Source organism: Lytechinus pictus, chromosome 16 (assembly GCF_037042905.1).
Source record: "Lytechinus pictus isolate F3 Inbred chromosome 16, Lp3.0, whole genome shotgun sequence".
Classification (NCBI taxonomy): Eukaryota; Metazoa; Echinodermata; class Echinoidea; order Temnopleuroida; family Toxopneustidae; genus Lytechinus; species Lytechinus pictus.
In genome coordinates, this window is record NC_087260.1 from 3,943,250 (window position 1) to 3,970,586 (window position 27,337).

The 27,337-nt window shown below is 34.8% G+C and overlaps 1 protein-coding gene across 1 annotated transcript in view; it reads right to left on the reverse strand.

Moving 5' to 3' along the window:
* LOC129278996 (beta-arrestin-1-like) overlaps window positions 1–21,062 on the reverse strand; it is a 41,237-nt gene extending 20,175 nt beyond the window's left edge. Inside the window, exons 1-2 of the mRNA XM_064111577.1 lie at window positions 21,028–21,062; window positions 6,034–6,064 (exon numbers count right to left, since the gene is read on the reverse strand). Coding sequence (XP_063967647.1) covers window positions 6,034–6,064; window positions 21,028–21,062 — 66 coding nt within the window. The remainder of the gene's footprint in view (window positions 1–6,033; window positions 6,065–21,027) is intronic.
* Between the last annotated feature and the right edge of the window lie 6,275 nt (window positions 21,063–27,337).

Genomic DNA, 27,337 nt, shown 5'->3' on the forward strand with positions numbered 1-27,337 from the left:
GCAAAAACAAAACAAAATCCCGAAAATATAGATGCAGACGGAAAATTTGCGAACACAATTTTTTGGCATTTATGAATCCATACATCAAGCCATAATAATAACGCCTTTTCACAGTGACATGTCCAAATTGCTTTCGAATAACACAACATAATATTTCTGCTCTCCAAGTGATTACAATTCTTCAAGAGGATATTAGGGGGGGGGGGGAATGTTTGCTTTGTTGAAAAATGTACAAAATAAAATTAATGGATGCAATTTCACAAGAAAATAAAGAGGTGAAAAAGAAATGAACGGAATCAACATATACTGTGTAACGTAGAAGTTGGTTATTCTCTCATTATCGAGCGCTGATGTTATCAGCTGTCAATGTACATCATCCACGCGCTAATTGATTCATTAAATGAATGGATGGCACACATTTTCACCGTAGATCGCACCAATTAGATCAGTTACGTAATGCGTATCTCCTCCCAAAGGCATAATAGAATCGAGTCTTAAAGACTGTCTACATCATATAAAATTTGGCTTGTTTACTTTCAGAGTTTAATACCTATTACCTACTACTACTACTACTTCTGCCACTACTACTACTACTACTACTACTTATACTACTCCTACTACTACTACTACTACTACTACTACTACTACTACTCCTACTACTACTACTACTACTACTACTACTACTATTGCTGCTGCTAATACTACTACTACTACTACTACTACTACTACTACTACTTCTACTGCTGCTGCTGCTAATACTACTACTACTACTAGTACTTCTACTCCTCCTCCTACTACTACTACTACTACTACTTCTCCTGCTAATACTACAACAACTACTACTACTAATACATACTTCTACTACTACTGCTGCGAATACTACTACTACTACTACTACTACTACTACTCCTACTGCTACTACTACTACTACTTCTACTACTACTGCTTCTACTACTACTGCTACTACTACTAATACTACTACTACTATTGCTACTATACTACTACTATTACCACCACCACCACTACTCCTGCTAATACTACTACTACTACTGCTACTACTACTACTACTACTACTACTACTACTACTCCTACTGCCACCACTACTACTACTACTACTACTACTACTACTACTACTACTACTACTACTACTGCTACTACTACTAATACTACTACTACTATTGCTACTATACTACTACTACTACCACCACCACCACCATCATTACTGCTGCTAATACTACTACTAATACTACTACTAATACTAATACTACTACTACTGCCACTACTACTACTACTATTACTACTACCACTGCTTCTACGACGACGAAGATGATTATTAGTATTACTATAATACTTCTAATGCTACAGCTACTTTTGTTGATAATAATCATCTATTTCTACTTCTATTACTACTTGTACACTAGCATTATTAACAGGGAGGGAGTGATAAAAATGGCTTGTAATAGAGAGCGTGTCAACATTCTATTTATAAAAAAAACCGCTATTACCACAGAAACGGCATGTTTTGGAGATATTTAAAGATGCCATATTGTTTACCATTTCTATTCCACCGTTAATCCAACCGAGGAACTTTTTTTGCCTCTATTTATCTATTCATCATATTTAGGTGAATCTCACCACATTTTCAAATAGCTTTCCATCGTAATTATACACTCTCCTTGAATCACAAACATAGCTTTATTTCACATGGATGATTTGACCATTGTATGTTGAATGTTCATTAGTGGTTTCCATCACCATGGTGTTGCCATGGCAATATAACAAGCGGGGAAACGCACAAACTATTACTATGTTTTACGTTTTGAAAGAGCGTGTTAAGAAAGATCTGTCATATATTTATACACACAAGTCTACTTCTAAACAATTTGGCCGACAGAACATAATATTACTATATTCCTTAGTTGTTTTCATTACCATGACAACATAACAAGGTGGAAAACACAAGTTATTACTATATTTTAAGTATGGTGAACAGACAATATCGGAGGAACTGTCACATATCTTTATACACACAATCATACTTCTAAATGATTGGGCTCGCAGAACATATATAAACATTGGTATGTTCCTTATACAGTCCAACACCATGGCGTTGCTACGATAGTACAACAAGCGTGCAAAACGTTCAAGCTGTCATTTCATTTCCGTCTATTCTGAAGAGACAGCCAGAAAATTAAACTGTCACATATTTCATACACACATTTCTGTTCTTTTTTATTATTAATGTCGCGCCATTACATTTCATGTTCTTCGTATCTTATTTTGTATCCACATCCTAAACCGTTTCTAAGCTATCAATTTTTATTATTTTTTTTTTGGTAGTTTCTTTTTGTTCGAAAATGTTTTAACAGAATGTACTCCGTCACAAGTTTTATTGATTACATAATTTCGTATTTTCAAATATTCGTTTCATTTCTCTACTGATGTCCAATTATCACGTTTTTTTCCTTCACAATCTTCATCAATATATTGTATCCACAATCTCAATACTTCATTCTTTCTGTTTGTTCGAAAATTAAACCTTTCCAAGGAAAAAAATATCACATAAGTTGGTTCATTTGGTTCTGATTGTATTTTGAATCATTAATCAGCATTCATTCCAGACTCAAGTCCATTAAGAGTAAGGTAAAATAAAAGCCAGTCTGTTTTGTGATAGGAATTTCTTATCCCAACCATTTGTTTAAGGCCCACGAGCGAAAACCCGTTAATGATTTATTCATTGTAATTGATTCAACTGAACACGCATTTATATCCTAAAATGATTACTTTTGAAATAAGCTTTCAATGAGGGTTGTTTATACATGTTCATCAACTCAACCTTGAAATGAGCTTAAAACATTCATTTCAATTCGATTCAATTCCACCCGTATACATCAGCATCGATATATATATATCTTTAAATTTGACAAAAATATTTTCATTATTTTTATAGATACTGCAAAATATTCACTAACGCAGAGAAAGCCATTATTGCTCGCTGTATTTCAAATTAGACGTTTAAATAATCATATATGCTGTATGGTCATCGAAGAAAAATGAATCGAAAACGGTGTATTTTTATCATATTTACCATCTCATTTTTGTTATGTTTTTCTCTTTAGAGAATTAAGTACCGCTTTTTTTTTGTTAATACGTGGGACTACGGATGAATTAATGTATTATTTGGCAGCGTAATTGATGCATCAAAATCCACTCAGCGCAGTTACACAACCGTTCAGACTTTAGATCCAAGTTATAAATTGATTCGCGAGCCGAAGATGTATTGTTTGAAATGATATTCTGTAATTAATCTCCTTATTTAAAATAGTCCCGATGGTGTGGATTCTGAAATGATAGTGCGTTGAACCTTATCTAGTCAGAATAAAATCATTTTTTTTTCCTATTTATTTTCAAGATTTAATGTATTCATTTGATTTCCATCATCACAAATATCCATCAAACATTGATATAAATCAGTTTGTCCTCCTTTGCTTCCTTTTCTGCTGCTTGTTTTTTATAAAAAGTGAAACGGATTCTCAAAGATTATCATTCATTCGTTGTAATAACTAAACTTTATTAGTAAATAATATTGTAGATTATAGGCCTATGTAAGAACACGAGTTTCTCGTGTCAATGGTGGGGGAATTCATCTTTTGTGCTTTTTACCTCAACTTTTTTATCTTTTGTATATGAAAAAAAAAGCCCCACTTGTTGCTTTTGATCCCCTTTTATTTTGAATTTGTCTCTTAAACAAATCTTTTTTTGTTGGATCGAATACTCCTGTGAAAATTTTCACGATTAGACCATAATTAATTCGTACAATGATGGTAGTCGACTAAAGAAATAGTCATGGAGAGAGTGCATGACCCATCCCCACCTCCATAATTTTATCAAAAGCCCCTTTTTATTCACCATCCCCCCCCCCACTGTCTTTTGGTTTCTCCCTTTTTATAATTTTTTTATCGAATACTGCTGTGAAATCCTTCACGATCTAACCAAAATTAATTCGTACAATAATGGCAGTTATTAAAGGAATTGTTATGGACAGGGCGTATGAATCCGTAGTCCATGTTATAAAAAAAAACATTTTACTTCCTTTCCTTTTAACCTTTTTTCTTTTGATTTTTTTTAAATACTGATCTAAATTCTTTCATAATCGGACCATAATCAATTCATATAATAACGTACACAAATTTAAAGAAACTGGCATGGAAATGACACCCCTCCCTTCCCAAACCGTTCAGGAATGTACACGCCCCCTTCGACGTCATCCCGCCCCGATGTAAATTCACGTTTTCAAACCACGAGTCACCAATTATTATCTCCTCTGATCGGCAACGCACCGACGTTGCATATCAAAATATGCAATCAGTGCGGTTAATCGCAGTTATCTACTGGTCGGGCAAACAAGACATCATGCTCAGCGGAATTTCTTAAAAGGGGAAATTCACCCTGGAAAAAAATATTATTGTAAAGATTGCAGAGACAAGTATTAAAAAGAAAACTTGGTGAAGGTTTGATGAAAATGCATTAAATATGAAAAAAAAGTTATTAGAATTTGGTTTTTTATTTGTGCTGTCATTACGCGAGGAGCTTCCAAATATATTCAGTGTGGTAACAAAAATCACTGAAATTTATTTCCTAAAAAAATGAAAATAATTTTCATCTTACCTTTAGTATATCAACAAATTATTTCACATCCGCTACCGAAAAATCTTTTTTAGTCATATTATTAGCCATTAAAAAATGGAATGTATTGCATTATATACATGTATATTACACAACTTAATTTTGGGGCAGCTGCTTTTTCATAACGTCACAAATAAAGAAAATGAATTTCTAATAATTTTCTTAATCTTTGATGGATTATCCTTAAATCTTTACCAATATTATCATTATTTTTTCTGGTATTTTTACAACAGGCTTTTCTTCAGGTTGCGCTTATAAACGAAATTATCATTGGCTTTTGCAATAAGGACACTTTTAAAAATTCATTTGAAAAATGCTCGAATTTCATTTATTTCCCCCACGAGCATGGTGGCTTAGTGGTAAAATGGCCGCCTCATAAACGAGAAGTCGTGGGTTTGATCCCCGACCGAGTCATGATAGACTTATAAAAATTTGACCTTCTGTCTTCTTGCTATACGCGCTCAGCATTCAAATTAGATTTGACAAGGAGAAGATTGGAGAAGGGTAATAATAACATATTATGTTATGCAGGGCCCGCTGGTAGAGCAGTTTCCCAACTTAAGTGGCTACCGCAAATACTTGCATCTTAATGACTAAGACCAATTATTCAGGAAAAAAAAAGTGACAAAACTCTTCATGAAATGCCCCATTGGTCCTTGTCGATTGAGTTGTGGTCTAGGCTAAAAGAAATGTTTTTAGAAAGGTTTGAGACGACCAAACAATTACATTAATAAAAAGAGTAGAGTAGTTTCCCAACTTAAGTGGCTTCCGCAAATACTTGCATCTTAATGACTAAGACCAATTAGTCAGGGAAAATCAGTGACAAAACTCTTCATGAAATGCCCCATTGGTCCTTGTCGATTGAGTTGTGGTCTAGGCTAATAGAAATATTCTTAGAAAGGTTTGAGACGACCAAACAATTACATTAATAAAAAGAGTAGAGTAGTTTCCCAACTTAAGTGGCTTCCGCAAATACTTGCATCTTAATGACTAAGACCAATTAGTCAGGGAAAATCAGTGACAAAACTCTTCATGAAATGCCCCATTGGTCCTTGTCGATTGAGTTGTGGTCTAGGCTAATAGAAATATTCTTAGAAAGGTTTGAGACGACCAAACAATTACATTAATAAAAAGAGTAGAGTAGTTTCCCAACTTAAGTGGCTTCCGCAAATACTTGCATCTTAATGAATAAGACCAATTAGTCAGGGAAAATCAGTGACAAAACTCTTCATGAAATGCCCCATTGGTCCTTGTCGATTGAGTTGTGGTCTAGGCTAAAAGAAATATTCTTAGAAAGGTTTGAGACGACCAAACAATTACATTAATAAAAAGAAAAACCATACTCACTTTTCCATTAGCACTCGATTTCTTGAATACTCTGTGGAAAATATGAAAGAGGATGAAATTATCATAATTATTAATGATTTTTCGTCAATAAAATATTATTTATTTATTTCTGTTTTCTTTAGACAGGGTGGTCTCTTCAGTACATAAAAACTGCTTTAAAAGATACATTGCCGACCTTGCTCGTTGTCTTCAGCCTGTTTATAGCCTCCCATATTCACTTTATGCCAAATGTCCAGTATTTCCTAGTTTTGCTGAGGAATTGTGTAAGTGGCAAGTTTACAAGTTGTTACTTTATGCCAAATGTCCAGCATTTCCTAGTTTTGCTGAGGAATTTTGTAAGTGGCAAGTTTACAAGTTGTTTCATTGAAGAAAAAAAACGGAGAGTCAATATTTTGTTGTATTTGGAAAAAAAATAGATGAACTAGATGGCTGTGTCATAAAACTGTTCGTAAGTTACGAGCGACTTAACGAACGACTGGTGATCTTTTCTTAAGGTAGGTTATGCGCACCAAATTTCCATTGGTGTGGATGTAGCTCCTAAGAAATGATCGCCAGTCGTTCGACATTTTAATGAAAGACCCGCCAGGTCTGGTGCTACAGTTGGGGGGGGGGGGGTATCTTATTAAGTGGAGGGGAATTTTTCTTTTTTTAAAAGACAAAAAATCAAAAATATAAACCCCTCAAAAAAGTTTGGAAATCTGAGTTTGGCCATTAATTTCTCCCAATTTTACACAATCGATATTTGATATCATAAAAAAAAAACATTTAATTCTCTTTAAAATGATACCACGCCATCATGAAAAGAACAGGATTCAAAAGTGTTGGATTACGTCTGAATTGAAAAGCTGCAAAACGAGCAGAAATAGTCATGAAGGGTCAATAAAGAACATGATTCTTTTGTCTGTGTCAAGAGATGAAAATCCATTCGAATCAAGCCCCTGCTTCCTCATTTTTTTATGCTTTGTTGTGGTTTATGGAGTGATGGCTCTGTGAGATTAAATTGTTTGAGTCGTGGTTTGAAATACCCATGGCTGTTTTTTTTTTTTGTGCAGAGGTGTGTTTGATTCCATGTTAATGTTGATGTTAAGGTGCATGAAAACAAAAGAAACCACTGAGAATCTCACTCATCACCACGGAAAAAAAAAGAACAGTGACTTTCAATATTGTGTCATTTTGCAACTTTTCAATTTTTACCTTGCCCCACATTTCAAGGCACTGCACCTCCATGTTAACCATAATCATATCATGTTGGGTATCATTTTAAAGAAAATTAAAGATCTATTCATTTTTATCAATCACACATTAATATTCACTACAACCGAGGAGGGATTATATATCAAAGTCAGATTTCCAAACTTTTTGAGGAGTTTAGATAAAAAGAAAGTAACATTATTAAAAGAGGTCTCGCTTGTGAATTAATACCCATATCATTCATTATATAAAAATTAAATGACGTCAACCTAAGTTGATATTGCCCTTTTTATAAAAAAAAAACCTGGCACCCCCGTGGAATAAATCATCTGACCAATACGGATAATCAATTCCCTGTGTGAGATGAACTACGCAAGAATGTAAAGATAGGGGTAAACCTCGGCAACTACAATTAATGTGAATGATTTTATCACTATCATTCAATAAATGAATGTGAATGAAATGAGAGAAAATTATTAGAAATCAACCATTCTGAGGTGTTCATACTATTTTGGGTGCCCTATGCCTTGGTGATTTTCTAATAATACTCCACACAAGATTTAATCTTAATTTAATTCCATTACCAAATTTAGCGATGACGTCATGAGATGCAGTGATGAAGAGTACACACATATATTTATCAAACATGACATTCATCGTTCATTTGGGTTAGAGTGTGTAGAATACTGCACCCTTGTGACACACAGACATACACACATATCATATGAGCTTCATGTAAACGCAATAATTTCAAAGTGTAACTATAATTAATGTAAATGATTGCCTCAATATTTAATCGAATTGATAAATCTGGAGCATTGAATTGATACAGAGTTTCAAGATTCAATTATTCTGATCTCTGAAGTTTTAATACTATATTGACGCCTCATGTCTGGGTGACTATCTAAAAATACTCAACGTAAGATGCTCCACATAAGATTTAATCTTAGATTAAGATCACAACCAAATTTAGCGATGACGTCACGAGATGAGGTGATAAAGATTACACGTATACCGTGTGAGTAAAAAAAACACTTTACACCTCACAAATCCCCAATTAAAGGACCAAGTATGTCACGAACACATAAATATTTTATATAGTTGCGGTGGCGTGGTTTATTCATTTATTTATTCATTCATTTATCTATTTCATTTCCAGGCAAGAAAGCATGACAGCAATAGAAACATTACAAAAGAAATGTAAAATTGAGCACCAGCCAATGCCTGAGGATCACCTAAAAGAATTGAAAATTCTGTCGAGAGGTTCTCCACATTGGCTGGTACCTACATGGAATAACACAAAATAGCAATAAATTTAAACAGGTAATTACAATACTTCTATATGAATTAACCTTCATCGTAATATGAAGAGAGAAAAAAAAAACAAGGTTATCGAATTAATACTTTAAGAAAGAATGCAGATTGGGTCAAATCAGCAATTAGCCATTTATCAAATTAGAGACAGAGATGGTAGGTCAATTGGTTGAATTTTGAGAGTCTGAAATGAATTGTTGTACATAACATTTGTCACGGTTATTTGCGGGTTTAACAAAAACAAAAACAGCAAAGTATGAATATAACAAATAATGATTAAAAAAAAAATCAAGATTCATACCCAAAGTACATTATATTCAAGGAAACGACTTCTTAGATTTCAACTGGTTTTAAGCTACCATATGAATAATTGAGAAAAAGTAATTGAATTTATGTGTAACAGAAAAATTAAGTATTATAAAGAATGGGAACGTATGGCAAAGCATTAGAAAATCAAATAATCAATCACGAATCAAATACACATTCAAAGCAATGGTCTGTGACATGAACTAAGTTAAGAGCTTTACACGAAATGGGGAATGGTATTTAATTCGATGAAGGTGTACTAGAGAATTTCAGTAGATTGAAATATGAATATTTATATTTATATATAATACATGCTCAAATAATGTGATCATTTGATCACAAACAGACATATTGTACTATGAATAATCACTGTCATAAATCGAGGCGAATTGCTAACTCCAATCAGTTTATCATTTTTGAAATTTGATCATTCTTATCGCTATTCAACAATAGAATCGCCATCATTTCATCTTCCATTGTCTGGAAATTTATTCTAGCAGAAAACTATATAAAATTAAATGAATCATAAGTCACTTACGAATGTTTTTTTTACTATAGCACAGTGGCGTAATGAGCCAAGAAAAATTTAGGATAGGGCGTATCGGGAAAAATGTATAAAGTAAGGTTGCGAGCAATTTAAAAAAAAATATTTTTATTATAAAATGAATTTTATGTTAGATTTTTAAATAATATTCAGAGTATAATTAACATTTGCTTTGCCCTTTTTCCTTTTTTTTTCAAGCGCCCCTAGCCCCCCATCTGTAGGCTACTTTTATAAGAGCCTAACTGAAAATGTTTGTCTAAAATATTGTTATGTTCCATGTGGCTTTGATATATTAGTTGAATTCTATTTTTCATGATCTTAAGACGTGGAAATGTTTATTTTGCAGTTAGTGTGGATAAACATGGAATTAAATGCCATGAAAGTAAAGAAAAGTGTGGGCGTAGGTAAGGTCACCCTTTCCCACGTAACATATCACGTCAAGAAATACTTGGAAGTACATCAAATACCAAAATCTTCTAAAATGACATTAAAATCACACAAAAAACCTCTGGGAATGTTCTGCATGAGTGCAAATCAAAAACATTTCGTGGAAAACCCATTTCCATCGAGGTATGCAACGAAAATGTGTTTCCATTATTCACTTGCTTTTTGTGTCTTCTTATTCCTCTTCTTTTCTTCTTCTTCTTGTTCCTCTTCTTGTATCTATCCTTATTTTCATTTTCCTTCTTCATATTCTCCACTTTTCATCATCTTTTTCTTCTCCTTCTTTTTTTTCTTCTTCTTTCTTCTTCATAATTACCATCTTCTTCTTCTCCATCTACCCCCCTTTCTTCTTCTTCTTCTTCCCCTTTTCTCTCATTCTTCTTCTTGTTGTTATGCTTCTGCTTGTTTTTCTATTTTTTTTTCTTCTTCAATACTACCACCACTACTACTATACTACTACTACTACTACTACTACTACTACTACTACTACTACTACTACTACTTCTACTACTACTACTACTACCACTACCACTACCACTACCACTACTACTACTACTACTACTACTACTTCTACTACTACTGCTGCTGCTACTACTACTACTACTACTACTGCTACTATACTACAACTACTCCTACTCCTACTACTACTACTACTCTTGTTCCCGCTGCTGCTTTATTTTTTTTATATCCCTTCTTCATCCTCCTCCATTTCTTCCCCTTCTTTTTCTACTTCTCCTTCGTTTTCTCCTTCTCCTTCTTTATCTTCCCATTCTTCTTTATTATCTTCAACATCTTCTTCTGTTTTTATATTCTTCCTTTGACAAACTGTCAGCCAGTCTAAAAATATTCTTTAACTGAGGATACGTTGCTTACAGTGATGGATGGTAAGAGTAACAAAGATAATAAAAATGAGCGAAAGAGAGATAAACAGAGAGAGGGGGAGAAATAGAGAGAGAGGGATGGAGGGGGAGCATAAAACATTACGTTCCCGCTATATAATTTCATGCAAGAGCAGTTATAACAAGGAACCGCGGGTAACGAACCCAGGTTACGACGAAATTTTATTTGCCAACGATGAATAATTCGTCAGCTATCAAGCAATCTCCATGTCACAAAAGGAGAAAATACACCTCACCACCGTTATGCTTTTATTGAACCTTATAACGCGCCAAGAGATGGTGTTTGGAGATACAACGCTTCTTGGATATCGCTGAGTCACGAGGCGACACGCATGAAATAATAGAAACATGGAGTAAAATGTTAGAATGTTTTATTTCCAATTCGTCTAATGCCAATTCGTCCAATTGCCAACTCGTCTACTATCCTTCGGTCTACCATCAGTTCGTCCACTCACCACATAGTCTACTTTCATTTAGTTTAATGCCATTCCGTCTAATAACCAGTTGGTCTAATGGCCATTTAGTCAATTTACCGTTTGGTCTAATTGGACTAAGGGTAACAATGTGCAAAGTGAATGAAAATGAAATGGATATTAGAACAACTGGTTATGAGACGAAATGTTGATTAGACGTAGTGATAATTGTACCAAATGGGCAATGTACCAAATGGTTGTAATACGAAATGTTGATTAGACGTAGTGATAATTGTACCAAATGGGCAATGTACCAAATGGTTGTAATACGAAATGTTGATGGACGGAATGACATTAGACTAAATGAAAGTTGACCATGTGGTGAGTGGACGAGTTGGCAGTAGACGAATTGGCAATTACCGTTAGAACAGAAGGGGGGTGTTGGGTTGCACAATAACATCAATAAAGAAATAAAACAAGATATAATACTGGAAAGAAAACAGTGTCCCACAGTATGTACCACAGTGTGTTCACAGTGTGGGACACAATGTGAAATCACCTCCATGTAAATGATTTTCAGCATTTTAACAATGTGAATCGTATATGCACATAGTCGATCATGTGAACACGCTGTGTACAGTCACACTGTCGAGGTGTTCACAGTGTGAAAGTATCTTCACTGTTGAATTTGAGCATTTTAACAGTGTGAAATATATTTTCACGAAGTCCACAATGTGAACAAACTGTGATACACAGTGTTCTATCCAGCAGGGATAGAAAGAAAGAAGTAAAGAAAGAAGGAATAAATCAAGAAATAAAGAAAGAATAGAGAAAGAAGAAGAAGAGAGGAAGGAGGGAATGAAAGAAAGAAAGAAGTCAATAAATAACTAAATAAAGAAGTAAAGAAAGAAAGAAAAAAAAAAAAAGAACGAAATAAAGAAAAAAAGAAAGAAAGAAACATTAAGCAAGAAAGAAAGACAGAAAGAAGTAAAGAAAGAAAGAAGATGAAGAAAGGAAGAAGGGAATGAAAGAAAGAAGTAAAGAACTAAATAAATAAATAAAGAAGTAAAGAAAAAAAGAAAGAACGAAAGAAAGAAAAAAAGAAAGAAAGAAAGAAACATTAAGCAAGAAATAAAGACAGAAAGAAGTAAAAAAGAAAGGAAGAAGGGAATGAAACAAAGAAAGAAGTAAAGAAAGAAAGAAAGAAAGAAAGAAAGAAAAATTAAGCAAGAAAGAAAGACAGAAAGAAGTAAAGAAAGAAAGAAGAAGATGAAGAAAGGAAGAAGGGAAGGAAAGAAAGAAGTAAAGAACTAAATAAATAAATAAAGAAGTAAAGAAAAAAAGAAAGAACGAAAGAAAGAAAAAGAGAAAGAAAGAAAGAAACATTAAGCAAGAAATAAAGACAGAAAGAAGTAAAAAAGAAAGGAAGAAAGAAAGAAGTAAAGAAAGAAAGAAAGAAAGAAAGACAAATTAAGCAAGCAAGAAAGAAATAAATAAGTAAAGAAAGAAAAATTAAGCAAGAAAGAAAGAAAGAAATAAGTAAATAAAGAAAAATTAAGCAAGAAAGAAGTAATGAATGACGGAAGGAAGAAAGATTAAAACGAAGAAATACCTAACTAAAGTAGCTTACTAAATCAACAAACAAATAGATACATAAATTAATGAAAGAAGAAATAATAAAGAAATAAAGAAATTGCAGAGTGTTAACCAAAGTCTTATCAATATCAGAGAAGTATCCGAATAGTTGATTTAAAAAGATTCAAAATAATTTGGTAGACTTTTTAACAATAAAAAAATACTTTAAAAAAAGTTGAATACAGAGAATTAACAAAGACTGCTGTACATGTCCCTATTTCGTTTTTATTCCTCTCCTTGCTTTATATCATACACTCATTCATTTTTCTTCATTCAATGATAACCATTTTCATTTATAAAACGCTATTATCTTCCGTCATGCTTTGTTCCTTTGTTGTATTCTTTTTTTAATTACAAACTGATTTCATCAAAGGTCTTATTTCTGCTAATTCATGTTTGCAACGCTTTCTTTGTATCATATTATGGTGAAATAATAAAGAACTATCCTTTATGATGCGGCGACCATAATATTTTGACTCTTTTATTAGGAGGCGGGCAATAAATTGAATATTTATACGTTGCGATGAGTTCGCATTCATTTTTTTCTGTTTGGCATTTTCAACAAAAACAAACAGTTTAATTGTTAAATGTATAAAACAAAGAGGAAGTAGAGCGAGAGGAGGGCGAGAGCAGTGGCACAAATATAGGGACGAGAGAGAGAGAGAGAGGGGGAGAGATGGAAGACATATAGACGAGAGAGAGAAAAAGTCGAGACTGGGAGAGAGAGAGAGACATGAACAGACAGACGGGGAGATCTAAAAAAAAATGAGGGAGAAAAAAGGAGTGTCAGGCCCCTGCAGCCACGGTGGTGGATGAAAAAAAAATAATGAACTTGTTTCCATGGTCACAAACGAGTGTAATCAATTTTTATTTCGAGCGAAGTGCTCTTGATAATCGAATTAAAAAAAAAAACCTGACGATGCGAGTCAGTGGAAAGACTTATCGATACAAAATGCAACGGAAATTCAAAACGCTACTTGTTAGGATGTAACATGTTATAAAGTAACAAATTATACATTTGTTGGCAAGTAAATTATGATGTTTACGATGGGACTGAATATGATGATGATTATGATGATTCTGGTAATGATTATGATGATAATGATGATGATCATCACCATGACTACGATCATGATGATGGAGATAGATACAACAATGGTGAAGGCAACAACATTATTTTTGTTTTGTTTTGTAGTATAATTTTATGCAAAAGCTTTTTTTCCAACAGGCTTTCTCTATAATATGGTACTCTCTTAATGATAAATGTTAAGAATCAACAAACGCTTTTGAGTAAATTCAAAAAGTTTTAAATGATTTTTGATATTCATCAAAACTGAGTTTGCATGATGATGATGTCGATGAAAATTGTTTATATACAAATTATATTTCTGTGTGCGTGTTTTTATATTTTCTTAAAAGTATTATCCGTGTTATTAAATTGAGAGAATAGGACGTCATCCTTACACTGCCTTGCCCCTATCCCTATAAAGAAAAACCTTGGTATACAGATCAATTGATTGTATGAAATATATCTCTATAATAGTAGAATGCCAATCTAGCAAACGGTCCCACAATATTGAATTTTATGCAATGGTTTATTTCGTAGTAATATGTCAAATAGCTCAAATCATATTTCATTTATTTGATACGATTTGGTTTGGTTATAACTACCATAATGTGATGTGCATGGAAAAGAATGTGGTTTCTGCAAAGTCGGTAACAATATTATCTGTAATAAATGATGTGCATGCCCCTTACACGACGATAGCAAAATTTTCCTGCATTATTTTCACAGCCACACAACACAATGGGCACTTTCTAATCCGTTTTCCCAATACTGTACCTTGCGCAGGGCAGGAGCTTTATGTTCTCGAGTACTCTGGAACAATGATTGGTTATTCCGAGTTCACTCAATACATTTTTAAGTCTAGCTAATGGGATGGATTTCATTTTTGATAATAGCTAATCAATTAAATGAACCAATTTCGCTTAAACATAATCGAGGCAGAATCCTTTTGAATTACTAGAGTTTCATGAATATCCTTCCCCCATGTAAAAAAATGTGATCTCTTTTTAATAGCGCGAAAGACAACGCTTAAGAAAGTGTTAGTGCGTCATTTACTAAATTCGTGTGTTTTTATTTGATTACACTGTTTAATATAATTCCAGCGCGGTGTAAAAGCATAATGCTGTTTTAGGACATGCTTTCTATATGTACGTTATGAAGATAATACAAAGCAAAATTACATCGCAAAATTAAATAAAATGGAAATGAAAAACATTCCAACAAAAACCCAGTTTCGCAAATGACCTCCAAACTTTTTGTCTCGCAGTTGCTAACGGTTACATCCGACATGTATTCTATTCTAGAATGTAAAAAAGGATTCACATGCAAATTTATTCGCCTCCATCCCCATCTCTCCTTCTCTCTCCCTTACATAATTATTTTTATCCTCTGCAAGTAGAATATCTGTAATTTAGTTGATCTATATAAAAACGAAACCGACTCCAAGTCGACTGATATTATCCCACTGGTAATAACGTAACACCTGTCTGACTGTGGTATGCGCGGTCACACCAACCCAACGAAACCGATTACGAACCGATTGATATTCTCTCATTGGTTAATAATGCAATTAGCTTCTGTATGGAATCGGTTTTACCGGTGAAACTGTCGTATGCTATTGTAAGGTTGAAAAATTATAATAAGTTCGGTTTGGCTCCCACCAGTTGTAGGTTGAGAAAAATCATAAGTTTGTTTCAGGTGTGTAGAAATGAGAGTTCTAATCAGCAGCTATAATCAATCGATTATCAAACCAAATGGGAAATAAGTGAAACTATATGAGACGCAAAATGAATCGAACAGAAACCGAAGAAGTCTGGTAGTGCACTGATTTAATCTCTGGGCGACTATGCCTCAGCTAAACTCAGAATTACATAATAATTTACATAATATTCTAATCAAGTAGAGTCAACCAATCAAAATAAAATGAATGGAAGGATCGAACTGAAATGTTTGAACCCAATTCATAAGATAAATCAATAAGGAATGAGATGAATATGACAAAGATGTCTGGTGATTATGTAATAATGAAAGTACAGTAGAAAATAAGGGTCAGGTGAGGATGAATGAGTGGAACACCTGAAGAGAGAATAGAGAAGGAATGAAGATGACAAAAGAGAAACAGAGGAAAGGCATTGAGAGTAGAATGAACGAATGAGAACTGAATATCATTAAACTCAAATAACCTCAGTTCAGACTGCAAGGGCAGTACTGAAAAGAAATGCAAATGAACTCAAGTCTAGACGGAACAGAAATGTAAAACAGCTGAAGAAAACACAAGTCAAAGGAAATAAACAAAATAGGAAAATGACAAAATATCCATCCTACACTATGGTCACACCAACGAAAGCTATTCCTATCCGACCGGTTAGTCTGTCATAGGTAAGAACGTGAGTTTGAGTTAAGTCTGGAATCGGTTTAGCAGGTGTGACTGTACTTATACGGATACGCCGCCATTGCATACGGATATCTTTACTCCCCGTAGCATCGTTATACAATCCGATTGCTTTCCTCTGTGTTATTTACTGTACATTCGATCATTGACCGCTTGCCTGGGCTTCAAAATTGATTTTTCTGTCGTAAAAGCCTCTCTGCCGAGTAGAGTGTTTCGAGTTCTTACCGCAAAAGCCACGCGGAAGAAATACCCATGACAACGTCAATAAAGGGGCCCAATCCTCTGTTTTAAATCTAATGAAACTCAATTTACCTTATCTTAACTGTAATTCTCCCTGGGCTTAAAAGTACTGAGGAATGGAAAGCTAAGGTCAGTCGCTCAGATAGGAAAATGAAAGATTTATCATACAAGACCCATACTATGCAATTAAACAGATATTATGTTAATTTCGAATGTGTATTAGTACAAAATTGTTTCCGATTATATTTTTATTTATAGATTTCGTGTCGATAAATAAGATGTCGTCATGTATCCCCAACATTTCTTTCTCTTTTTTTCAAATAGTAAGTCCAGAAATTAGTGTTTGGAAATGGAAATGGAATATACTGCTACAAAGATTAGCGAGTACGGAATGAGGGGGGGGGGGGGTGGCAATATTATAAACCTCATTATGAATGTATATTCGAATTGGATGGGTATGCACCGAATAAAATAATATGGCCTTGGAAAGCGGGGGTGATTTACCTAGGGGGGGGGGGGGGGGGGAGCTGGTGCGTGGATTATTCACCATATAAGCAGCACCCCTGAAAATCTGGTATGTAGGTATGCTACATACCATAAATTTAACCCAAATCACCCTCTTTTTTAACATAGCGAAACCCCCTTTTTTTCGTTTTTGTTTTTGTTTTTTTCTTTTTCAATTTATCCTGTACGGAAAACCATGCAACTTTTTTTTGCTTGGTTTTCACATTTACATCAGCACCCCTGTAAAACAATGTTTCTAGGGCCCTGGTAATTATAAGCCTAAATTATTTTCGAAAGAAGGCAATATTTCAAATCATATTAGGAAATGAAATAAACATCTCCTGCACAGTCATTATATAAAGTTGTTATGAAATATAATTTTTTGAAATGAATGGCCAGCGGGCAACAAGCTATAACACTCGATAAAGGTCACTGCATTTTATGTCAATAATGTACTATTGCCGGCGCCTTCAGCTATTTAAATGCAAGTATGTATGTTGCAATTGCATTAGGAAAAATGCTCAATCAGCAATACACATAGAGTTATTTCTAAAATGGAAGCCAATTTTCTTATGCAAAGGGAGATTGCGCGCCAATGATACTTTCATATTATTCCGGTCAAGAGCGAGATTAGAGTATTTTATTTGAAAACCAGCTGACGCGATTTGGCTATTCAAAACGTTGCGTTCAAGGGCTTTCCTTTATATTTCAAGGTTAAAACCCACAAGTTCTGAATTGGTGACGGTCAATAATAAGGAATGAATTATTTGGCATCTAATTTTGAGGGGAAAAAACCAGAAGCCTAGCAACGGACCAGTGTGTATTTCTGCTGAGTTATCAAGATGGGGGAAGGCGTTTGAGGATAAGGATGACAAGCACGAAAAAAAAATCAGCACATAATGAACAAACACCCTCGAAATAAGCAGAAAATTCAATGTATTCGCTACTTAGTTGTATGGAGACCTTCGTAGTAAGAGGAAGCTATCTGTATTAGGGTTTCAGGGAGATACACAATTTTGTAACTTTCATACATGTAGTATATTAGCAAGTATTCTTCTTCATCTTGTATGGTTACTCCCGTATAGTAACTTGACAGAACAGTTTTTGTGCTGGTATAACGCCAAGCTGGTATAGAACCAATAACATAGGAATCAATTTACTTCTATTAGGCATAGCGGCTCACCTTACAGACTGAAATTACTCTCGGATTTTTTTCTTTTCTTCTTCTTCTTCTTTTTCTTCTTCTTTACTGTCTCTCTCCTTCTAGATAATCTGCCTACTTCACTACTGGAATTCTTGCTAATGTCAGGACACGCGTGTCGAAGTGTGTATTTGTGGGTGTGTGTGCGCGAGTGCGGTGTTTCCGTGTGAGTGGTAATCGGATGTTTGGATGTGCAGGTGAAACATTTCCATCGCGCAAGTACAAACAACCAAAAAAAAAGATCAAAATTATACTGTACAAAAGAAAAGGAAAGAGTAAATCCCCTTCATCTCTTTCCTATTCTGCATGCATGCTAATGGCTTCAACCCAACGACAGTCACCTCGATAATATTCACAAATGATTTTTGTTAGAACAGGAAATTGACAGGAAATCAACGGCATCAAATTTACCAGTTGTCCTCTCAAACGTCATTTCGAGTGCATTCAAGTGTAGGTAACGCCTCTTCACTCATATTAGCTTGCACTCGTCATGTTTTCCCCTTCATTTTGAATTTATTTTTAGATAGTCAAGAAACAGAATTCAAGTCAATGCTTTCTCTAAACCCATGTTCTTGTCTATATCCCCGTGTATACTCACAGTATCTTTAATAATGAACAAAATAATCAAAGAAAAGCCGAAGAAGTGAATTTACCTGTTCATTTAATTTTTTTTGAAGGATAAATGGAAAGTAGTGAAAGTGAAATTTTCTTCAGCTATTCTTAGATTAATTTATTCATTATTTCCTATCCTTGACGGAGAACACATTACCGTTAAATATATCTACTGTATATGTCTACCTATCTAACTCCAATCTTTCTACTTGTCTATTAATTATATCAATGAATATATATACATATATATATATATATATACATGTGTAAAGTTATACATGTACAACAGCATTGGCAACTCTTTTTATTTAAATATTGTAAAGAAATGGATGAAGAGAACAATGGTAGGCGTAGCTTAAATCATGGACCTATGAAGAGATGGACATTCATCGCTTAGATAATGAATTCACTAACAGGTGACGGTAATTGTCATCTGAATAACATTCTCTTCATACTAGTCTTCTTTGGTCCTATGATCGTCACCGTGAGAAGGGACTGAATTAGTTCGTGATTGGACATTTATATTTCACAAATTATATGCGCAGTTGATAGAAAATCAATGAAATAATGGATAATCGATGTGCAGTTTTTGTTTACCTTTGTTAATCTTAGTTCCATGTGTTTTATTTGGGGAAATGTCTGCATATTTTAATATAGAGGCAATATCGTGATTGTTTACCATTTAAAATTCAATTTTCCCAAGTTTCTCCATAATATTCCAGATATACGTGGCACATAACATGTGTAGATCGTGTATCTTTCAATGTTATTGAGGTCCTTATGTGTGAGCGGTAGTTAGCGGATCGAATAATATCATATTTTATATCATAAAAATCGTCTGCTTCTCAAGTTTGCTGATCCATATATGAAGCATATTGACTGAAAGGCACATACTGAAACAGGGGATCAGCCAACAAAAATCAAGACCGGGAAACTGTTCCGTCTTTGAGTGATCAGATACCCTTGGTAGTCATGGTAATTGCTATTGTTATAACACCTGTATGTTCTCATTAAGATGCGCATAACCAGGTGACGGTGACTATCATTGGGTCAAAGAAATGCTCGCGTTAATCGTCCATCTTTTCATAGGTCCATGCTTAAATCAAGGTTCCCCAGAGCTCTCTACCCTTTGGAAAAATTGGTGATGCCGAAAAAATGTCCCTGCCGGGAATCGAACCCGGGCCCCCAGCTTTGAACGCCGGTGCCTTAACCACTAGACCACAGAGACGGGTTAGTGGCTAGGGCGACCCCAATCCGATTGACCGTCAGCTAGACATATTTTCGACACTATACCAATTATAATTTCCTTTGTCGGGTGAAGGTGGGTTTTTAACAATGACAAACCGCCATGCCTCAGCTGGATCAAAGCTATTGCTTTGATACAGTACACGTATGGGAGAATGTATACAAATGTGTAAAGTTATACATGTACAACAGTATTGGCAACTCTTTTTATTTAAATATTGTAAAGAAATGGATGAAGAGAACAATGGTAGGCGTAGCTTAAATCAAGGTTCCCCAGAGCTCTCTTTCCTTATATATATATATATATATATATATATATATATATGTATGTATCCATTAAGATCCATTTGAAAAATAATTTTTGAAAAGCACTCGGTCATTTTATGATGAAACACCAAGCTTCTAAACACATCAAAGGTAATAGGTTTCTAAAGATGAAAAAATGAATTTAAAAAATGGGGGAAAATATATTAGTTGGGAGATCTAATCTATTATGAATCAATTTAAAACATGTTCCTTTTACCACGATTTGGATGTTGCAAGTGAATAATGGGTTTATTTGCATGAATATAAAGTTAAAAGGGGCCAGTATATATCCCTGAGGTACATCCATTATCAAAGGCAATAGAATATGAGATAAGAATCCTTTGACACGCAGTGTTAATCATCGTGTTCATTTAGATTGGTCCGACTATAACATGCTTGCCAACATGGAAATCTGCAAAAGCGGTAGACACAGCAAGGGTCTGGGTGGGGATGGGGGATTCCCCCCTTACTGGATCAGGGATTTTTTTACATCCACGGTTATCCTTTATAAAATGTTCAGAAACAAATCGGAATCTGATTTTCAGTTCTATTCTGTTAATTCATTTCCACTTTGAATATAGCTGATTAGTCATTGTTTCTTTAATGGTTAGATTTACTTCTCGAATACAAAAAAAATAAATAAATAAATCAAAATAAAAATAAATTAACTTGATTTGCCTACCTTGTTCCACTTTTGCCTTTAGACCCTGCTGACATGTTGCTCTTAATTCTGGCGGATTCGGAGATAAAATGAAGAGTGGTCTCAGGTATTGCCAAGATGAATCTGTATCAGGCTCGTTCGGAGTTTCCTGTTACAAAGGGCGTAAATGTCAACACAATGAACAAGGTTAATAGAGATGTAAGATGTGAACAAATAGGTCTGGGGTGGTAATATATCGCATGGATTTGATGGAATGATCGAGGAAGATAAAAATATCTTCAACGGATAGGGATGAACAAAAGATATGAAAACGAAAGCGAGCGAAAAGGTTGGGGGAGGGAAAGAGAAAATTAGAGGAGAGAAAAGAGGGAGCAAGGGAGAGAGGGAGGGAGAGAGTGGGGTTCGAGGGGGAAAGTGAAAAAGAGAGTGACAGAAAGAGAATGTATGATGGTGTGTATGCGTGTGTGGGTGTGTATGTTAGTGAGAGAGAGAGTGGGAGATATTGAATAAATGTGTGTTTGTGTGAGAGTGGAGAGAAAGAGAGGGGTAGAGAAAGTGGTAAGGGTGGTGTGTGTTTGTGTGTGGGTGTGTGTGAGAGAGAGAGGGGGAGAGATGGAGGGAGGGGGAGAGAGAGGGAGAATATAATTTGTGCGTGTGTGTGTGTGTATGAGAGAGAGGGGGGAGAGGGAGGGGAGAGAGGGAGAATATAATTTGTGTGTGTGTGTGTATGAGAGAGAGAGGGAGGGAGAGAGAGAGAGAGAGAGAGATGTGTGATGGAGAAAATATATTTTCAAGAACAAAATTAATAAGCAAAGGGGATTCTGCATCGTTATTTGATTAATAAAAACCCGTCGCTCTACCCATCAAGTGTTGCCATGTCAACCGAAAGAGTCTGTCTCTATTAATATATAGAGTATAGCACTATGTTTACATGCAACCAGCACTTAATGACCGAGAAAAATACAGTGAACATTATGAAATCCTCTTGAAGAGCTTCTTCATTGATATTTATGAAATAGTGTTTTTTATGTGCATGATCTTTGATATAATCATGTACATGTACTCGCGAGACATATCATGTTTTTTTTTTTTTTTTTTTTTTTTGGGGGGGGGGCGACATGTTAGTTTTTGATTGGTAACGAATGTGATGTTGATGAATGAGGGAATAAATGATAAGAATGACGATAATGATGATGATAATTATGATGATGATAATAATGCCGGTTATGATACGATGGTGATGACGATGGGGATACTACTACCGCTAACACAACTAACGCCACTACCACCTAGGCCTACTTCTACTCTTACTACTACTACTAAAACTTCTACTAGGCCTACTACCACTACTCTACTACTACTACTACTACTACTACTACTACTACTACTACTACTACTACCACCACTACAACTACTTCTACCACTTCTTCTTCTACTACTCTACTGCTGCTGCTACTACTACTACTACTACTACTATTACTATTACTACTACTACTACCACTACTGCTTTCACTGTTATTAGGCCTACTACTATATACATGTACTTGAACTTTTTCAAAAATAACGCTTGAATTATTGTGGATGTTGCTACGTCTGCACATGCTGCAGAAATTAACCACTAGACCACACGCACTAGAAGATACATTCACGACTTAAATATTCAACCCACATCTTGAGCCCCCTCTTGTCCCTGCTAATCAGCCTTCTACCCCACTGGTAGGCGGGAGGGGGGGGGGGGCAAAATATTTTTTGAAAGGGAGGCAAGGCGACCTGTAAAGGTGACGCCAATCTAATCATAAATGTATTGCAGGGTTACACGGTCCAGGCTTCTCTTTTTTGTCCCTTTCTTTCTCATTTCTGCCCCTTTTTCTATATATTTCACCACTTGAAAATTCACAGGGGCAACCTCCCCACCCCTGTCGCGTCGCCCCCTGTTCTTATAGGCTATTAATACAAATTTCTTGAAGGCGAGTGGCAAAGATGAGGGATCGCATAGCAAGAACAAACAAACCTATTGACTCAAGCATCTATGGTGATTGCACGCGCCAAACCGAGTGGCTGCCTCGAGGAGAAGAAAATACCCGGGTTGACGGATGCTACTCTATTGACACCATAATATCAGCCACCTTGGAATATCTAAATGGCGATGATGAATGGTTTGTTGACATGACTGTGGAGCGCCATTTATAATCCATTCCAAGGTATTCGTTATTAGGCGCTGTAGACCTCCCACCCCCATCCATTAGTTGATCTTGGTTTAAGAGACGACTGACGAAGCTTTAAGTACGCCATCGGTGAATAATTATAGCAATAAATATCATGAATTTATATTGCGTAATTTGTATATGGATATACTCAACCGCGCAATACAATACATAGCAGCAATGGTGTATCAATGGGGGCTTGGGGATCGTGCCCCCCCCCCAAAAAAAAAAGGGGGAAAAAAGAAGGAAATTACGACCAAGAAAAATAGTTTAAAAAAGAAGAAAAAATACAATATTGTAAAATATGATATCGTTTTTACGGTCAAAATTTATAACAAAAATAAATATGTGTATCGAAAAGGACAAAATCTTTGCTCGGGCGCAACTTTATTGTTTGTTCCCCAAACGCCATGTCTGGGAAACGTCAAATTATTTCTTTCTTGCTCCACTGCATAGTCGATAAATATTAGAAACATCCTCACAGAAGCGCGGAAGCATACTACCTCGAAAAAAAAACCCATTACAACAGAATTGCCTTATTTATTGAAAACTCTCTTTACAAATTAAATAGTTGCCAGTTTGATAAAACAAGAAAAACTATTATGTTCAGAACTACAGACCAAAGACAACAGACAGATGCGATTGTCGATTTTAGTGACCGCTAATGAATCTTTAAGTCGGGTCAAAACAGCCAGGAATCAGACCACTTTTCTTATTCACTCCTATAAGTTTTCATACACGCGAACTGCTGACCCACAAAGGTTCGATTCAATGATTATTTCAAGAGATGGTTAAGGATTCATCATAAGTAAACAACAAGGATTATCAATATTTCATAATTTAATCTAAGGTTTTGATTTATGTAAATGCAAGACGGCCTCCAAAATATAATAAAAATGTATAAACAAAAATAAATAGTTTATTTATTTATTTATTCATGCATGTTTACAATGTACAATGTAAAAGAATACACAGATAATATATAAATATATATATATATGAAACACAAGTAAATAATGAACATACAAAGGTGTTGCAACATAAGCTAATAGCTTGATTGGTTGAAGCACCTTTAAACTGGTTTTGTACCAAGAAAACAAAAATAAAAATGTAAGAATAAGGAAGAGAGGAAAGAAAGAAAAGAACGTAAAAGTGATAGACTGCCGAGATATAACAATTAAGTTTCAAATTGTTATGAATATATGGTATAGTAATTCAACAGAGTTAAATTCTTAATCTTCAGTTACGAAGAAAAGAAAGAAAACAAAACTGCTTATATGTATACGTTACTAGCACTTTACAGATTCTGTAATTTTGAAAGGAGATTGTGCTTTACAGCCAATTTAAAAGAATGTGAGGTTTTCAAATTTCGAATATTATGTGGAAGAGAATTCCAAACATCTGAAAATTGACGGACGGTGTAAGCAATTAATGAAGAAGTTTTAAGTTAGTGATACGGGTTTGAACGGCTTTGAAAATTTATTTAAAGATAAATATCAATGTGCGCTACAAACCAAAACCAAAAGTCAGATTCAGTGTATGATTCAAATGACTGTTCCGAAAATCTAAGTAGGGCATAATGAAATAGGTTCCAGTACATTCATTAATAGTGTAGACCACAACAAAAGTCAAATTCAGTAAATGGTTTTAGTGATTTAAGGAGACTTTGAGTTTCTAGAAGAAATGAATCGAACAGCAAAATTCACCAAAAGGCATTCAATTACTCAACGTACCGATCAAAAATACAAATAACACGGTTGGTGTAAGAGACGTCTCAGGAGTTTGTAATTACGCGAACATGATTCGACTTTCTTTAGAATTTAACAAGGTTTTCAGGAATAAAGAATGTATACGAAAAACAAAATTCCATTTCAACAGCTTGTTTTAAGAGACCGCAAAAATAATGTTTAAATAAGGAACATAGGTTCTGAGGTGTTTAATCATTGTTTTAGTGGCCCAAACATGGAGCAGTGTGTGCGCAGCGCTTTGTAATCGAAAGGAAAAGGAAAAGGAACTATATCAAATGAACTTTGGATTGGATTCGATTGGATCGATGGCTTTAGTGATTTAATGATAATAATATGCAATATAGCGCTTAATACAATTTTTCTCAGCGATGCATACCATTACCCATTTACTTATACACCTGGGTGGAGAGTGACAAATGTAATAGACGTCTTGTGGAAGGACGCGAGTGCTGCGGTAAGATTCGAACCCAGATCCTTGTGATTAAAAGTCCGGACACTTATCCGCTGAGCCACATCACCTCTTCATAATCAACAAGGTTTTGAGAGCTTTGGTGATTTAACCTAAAGTTTATATAAAATGAGTACTATAGAGACGACAAGGATCATTGCCTTGTCTAACTAAATTGTTCAAAAATGTAACATGAAGTACTCAGTAATGTGACATTGAGACTAATAATGAGCTCAACAAGGACTCGCTCGTTATGCCATTGTGACGTCATAATGTATTGCGAGTTGGTGTATTGAATGCTAATTGCTGATTGGTATGTGCTGGCACGTGACCAGGCCTTTATTCTGACAAAAAGGTGTAAGTTTGTTTGAAGGTGATCTAAGGAAGATGTAGACGTATTGTATATAATTTGATGCCTGGGTAATTCAAAATAAGGATTTAAATCACTATTATTAAAACACCTCTCTGAATATTATTTTGCTTTGGTATTATTAAGTACAATAAAATTTGCCTCTAAACACAGTATACCTCTAAGACAGTTTATGAAAATCGTGGTAATCCTGGACCTTGTTTTTACGGATATTTCTTGGCGCATACAACCGTAATTCCGAAGCTTCGTTATTCCGAAGGTTCGTTATTCCGAAGGTTCGTATTTCCAAAGGTTCGTAATTCCGAAGGTTCGTTAGTCCGAAAACGATGTGAGGTTCGTAATTCCGAAGGTTCGTTAATCCGAAAACGAAATGAGGTTTGAAATTCCGAAGGTTCGTTAGTCCGAAATCGAAATGATTAACGAACCTTATTTCGTTTTCGGACTAACGAACCTTCGGAACAACGAACCTTATTTTGTTTTCGGATTAACGAACCTTCGGAAAAACGAACCTTATTTCGTTTTCGGATTATCGAACCTTCGGAATAACGAACCTTCGGAATAACGCCACAAATGTTCGGATTAACGAACCCTTTTACGTTTTCGGATTAACGAACATCGAGGTATAGGTAATTTACGTGTTTCGGAATTACGTACCTTCGGAATAAAGAACCTTCGGAATTACGAAGTGTAACCATTTCTTGGCAGTACCCTTACTTATGATGTGCGTTATTTGCATGGTAATGGAAACATCGAGCTCTCATGACTCTTGACTCCAGACTTCAAAACAGAGGGTCATAGGTTCGGAGAAAATCATTGGTGTGATGAATTCTTTCAGCAAGCAACAATTTGATGTATATTGCAGTGGGCTTAAACCAGATTAAGGTAAAGCCGTGGTATAATAATTTGCTTACATCATCATTTTGATTATTATTATCATATCATTAACAATATTATCATTAATATTGTTGTTGTTATGTTCACTATTATTATAATCATTAAGTATTATAATTATCATTGGTAGTAGTAGCAATAGTGGTAGTAGTATCATTTTCATTGTTAATATTTTGTTATTATTATCTTCATCACCTATTATCAACTTTTACTATCATCACTATTCAACTACCGTTAACTGTTACATAACCAACGTTGCTTTTTTTAACAATCATTTCATCATTATTTCAACACTTCTAATGCACTCATACAGTTGAATATTACACAATTGCATTGAAAAGCACATTCGCTTCACTACATAGGCAAAAAACAAACAAACAAATGTGATTGAACGTTTTCCTATGGGAAAAGCCAAAACGGTTCATTTTTACTGACAATACCATTATATTTTCTTTTCATTGCCATCACATCCCTATCAATTTTTAAAAATATATATCCAAGGTCAAAAATAATACAATGTTTGGATCGACGCACAACTCGCGTGAATTTCAATGAAATGATAAAATCGATTAGTTTGATGAAAAAAATTCATCGCCACACCTGACTTACGACCTGATTACGAGTCTATAACGTTCATTGTATTTTTTACTTCATCTTTCAGACAACAAGC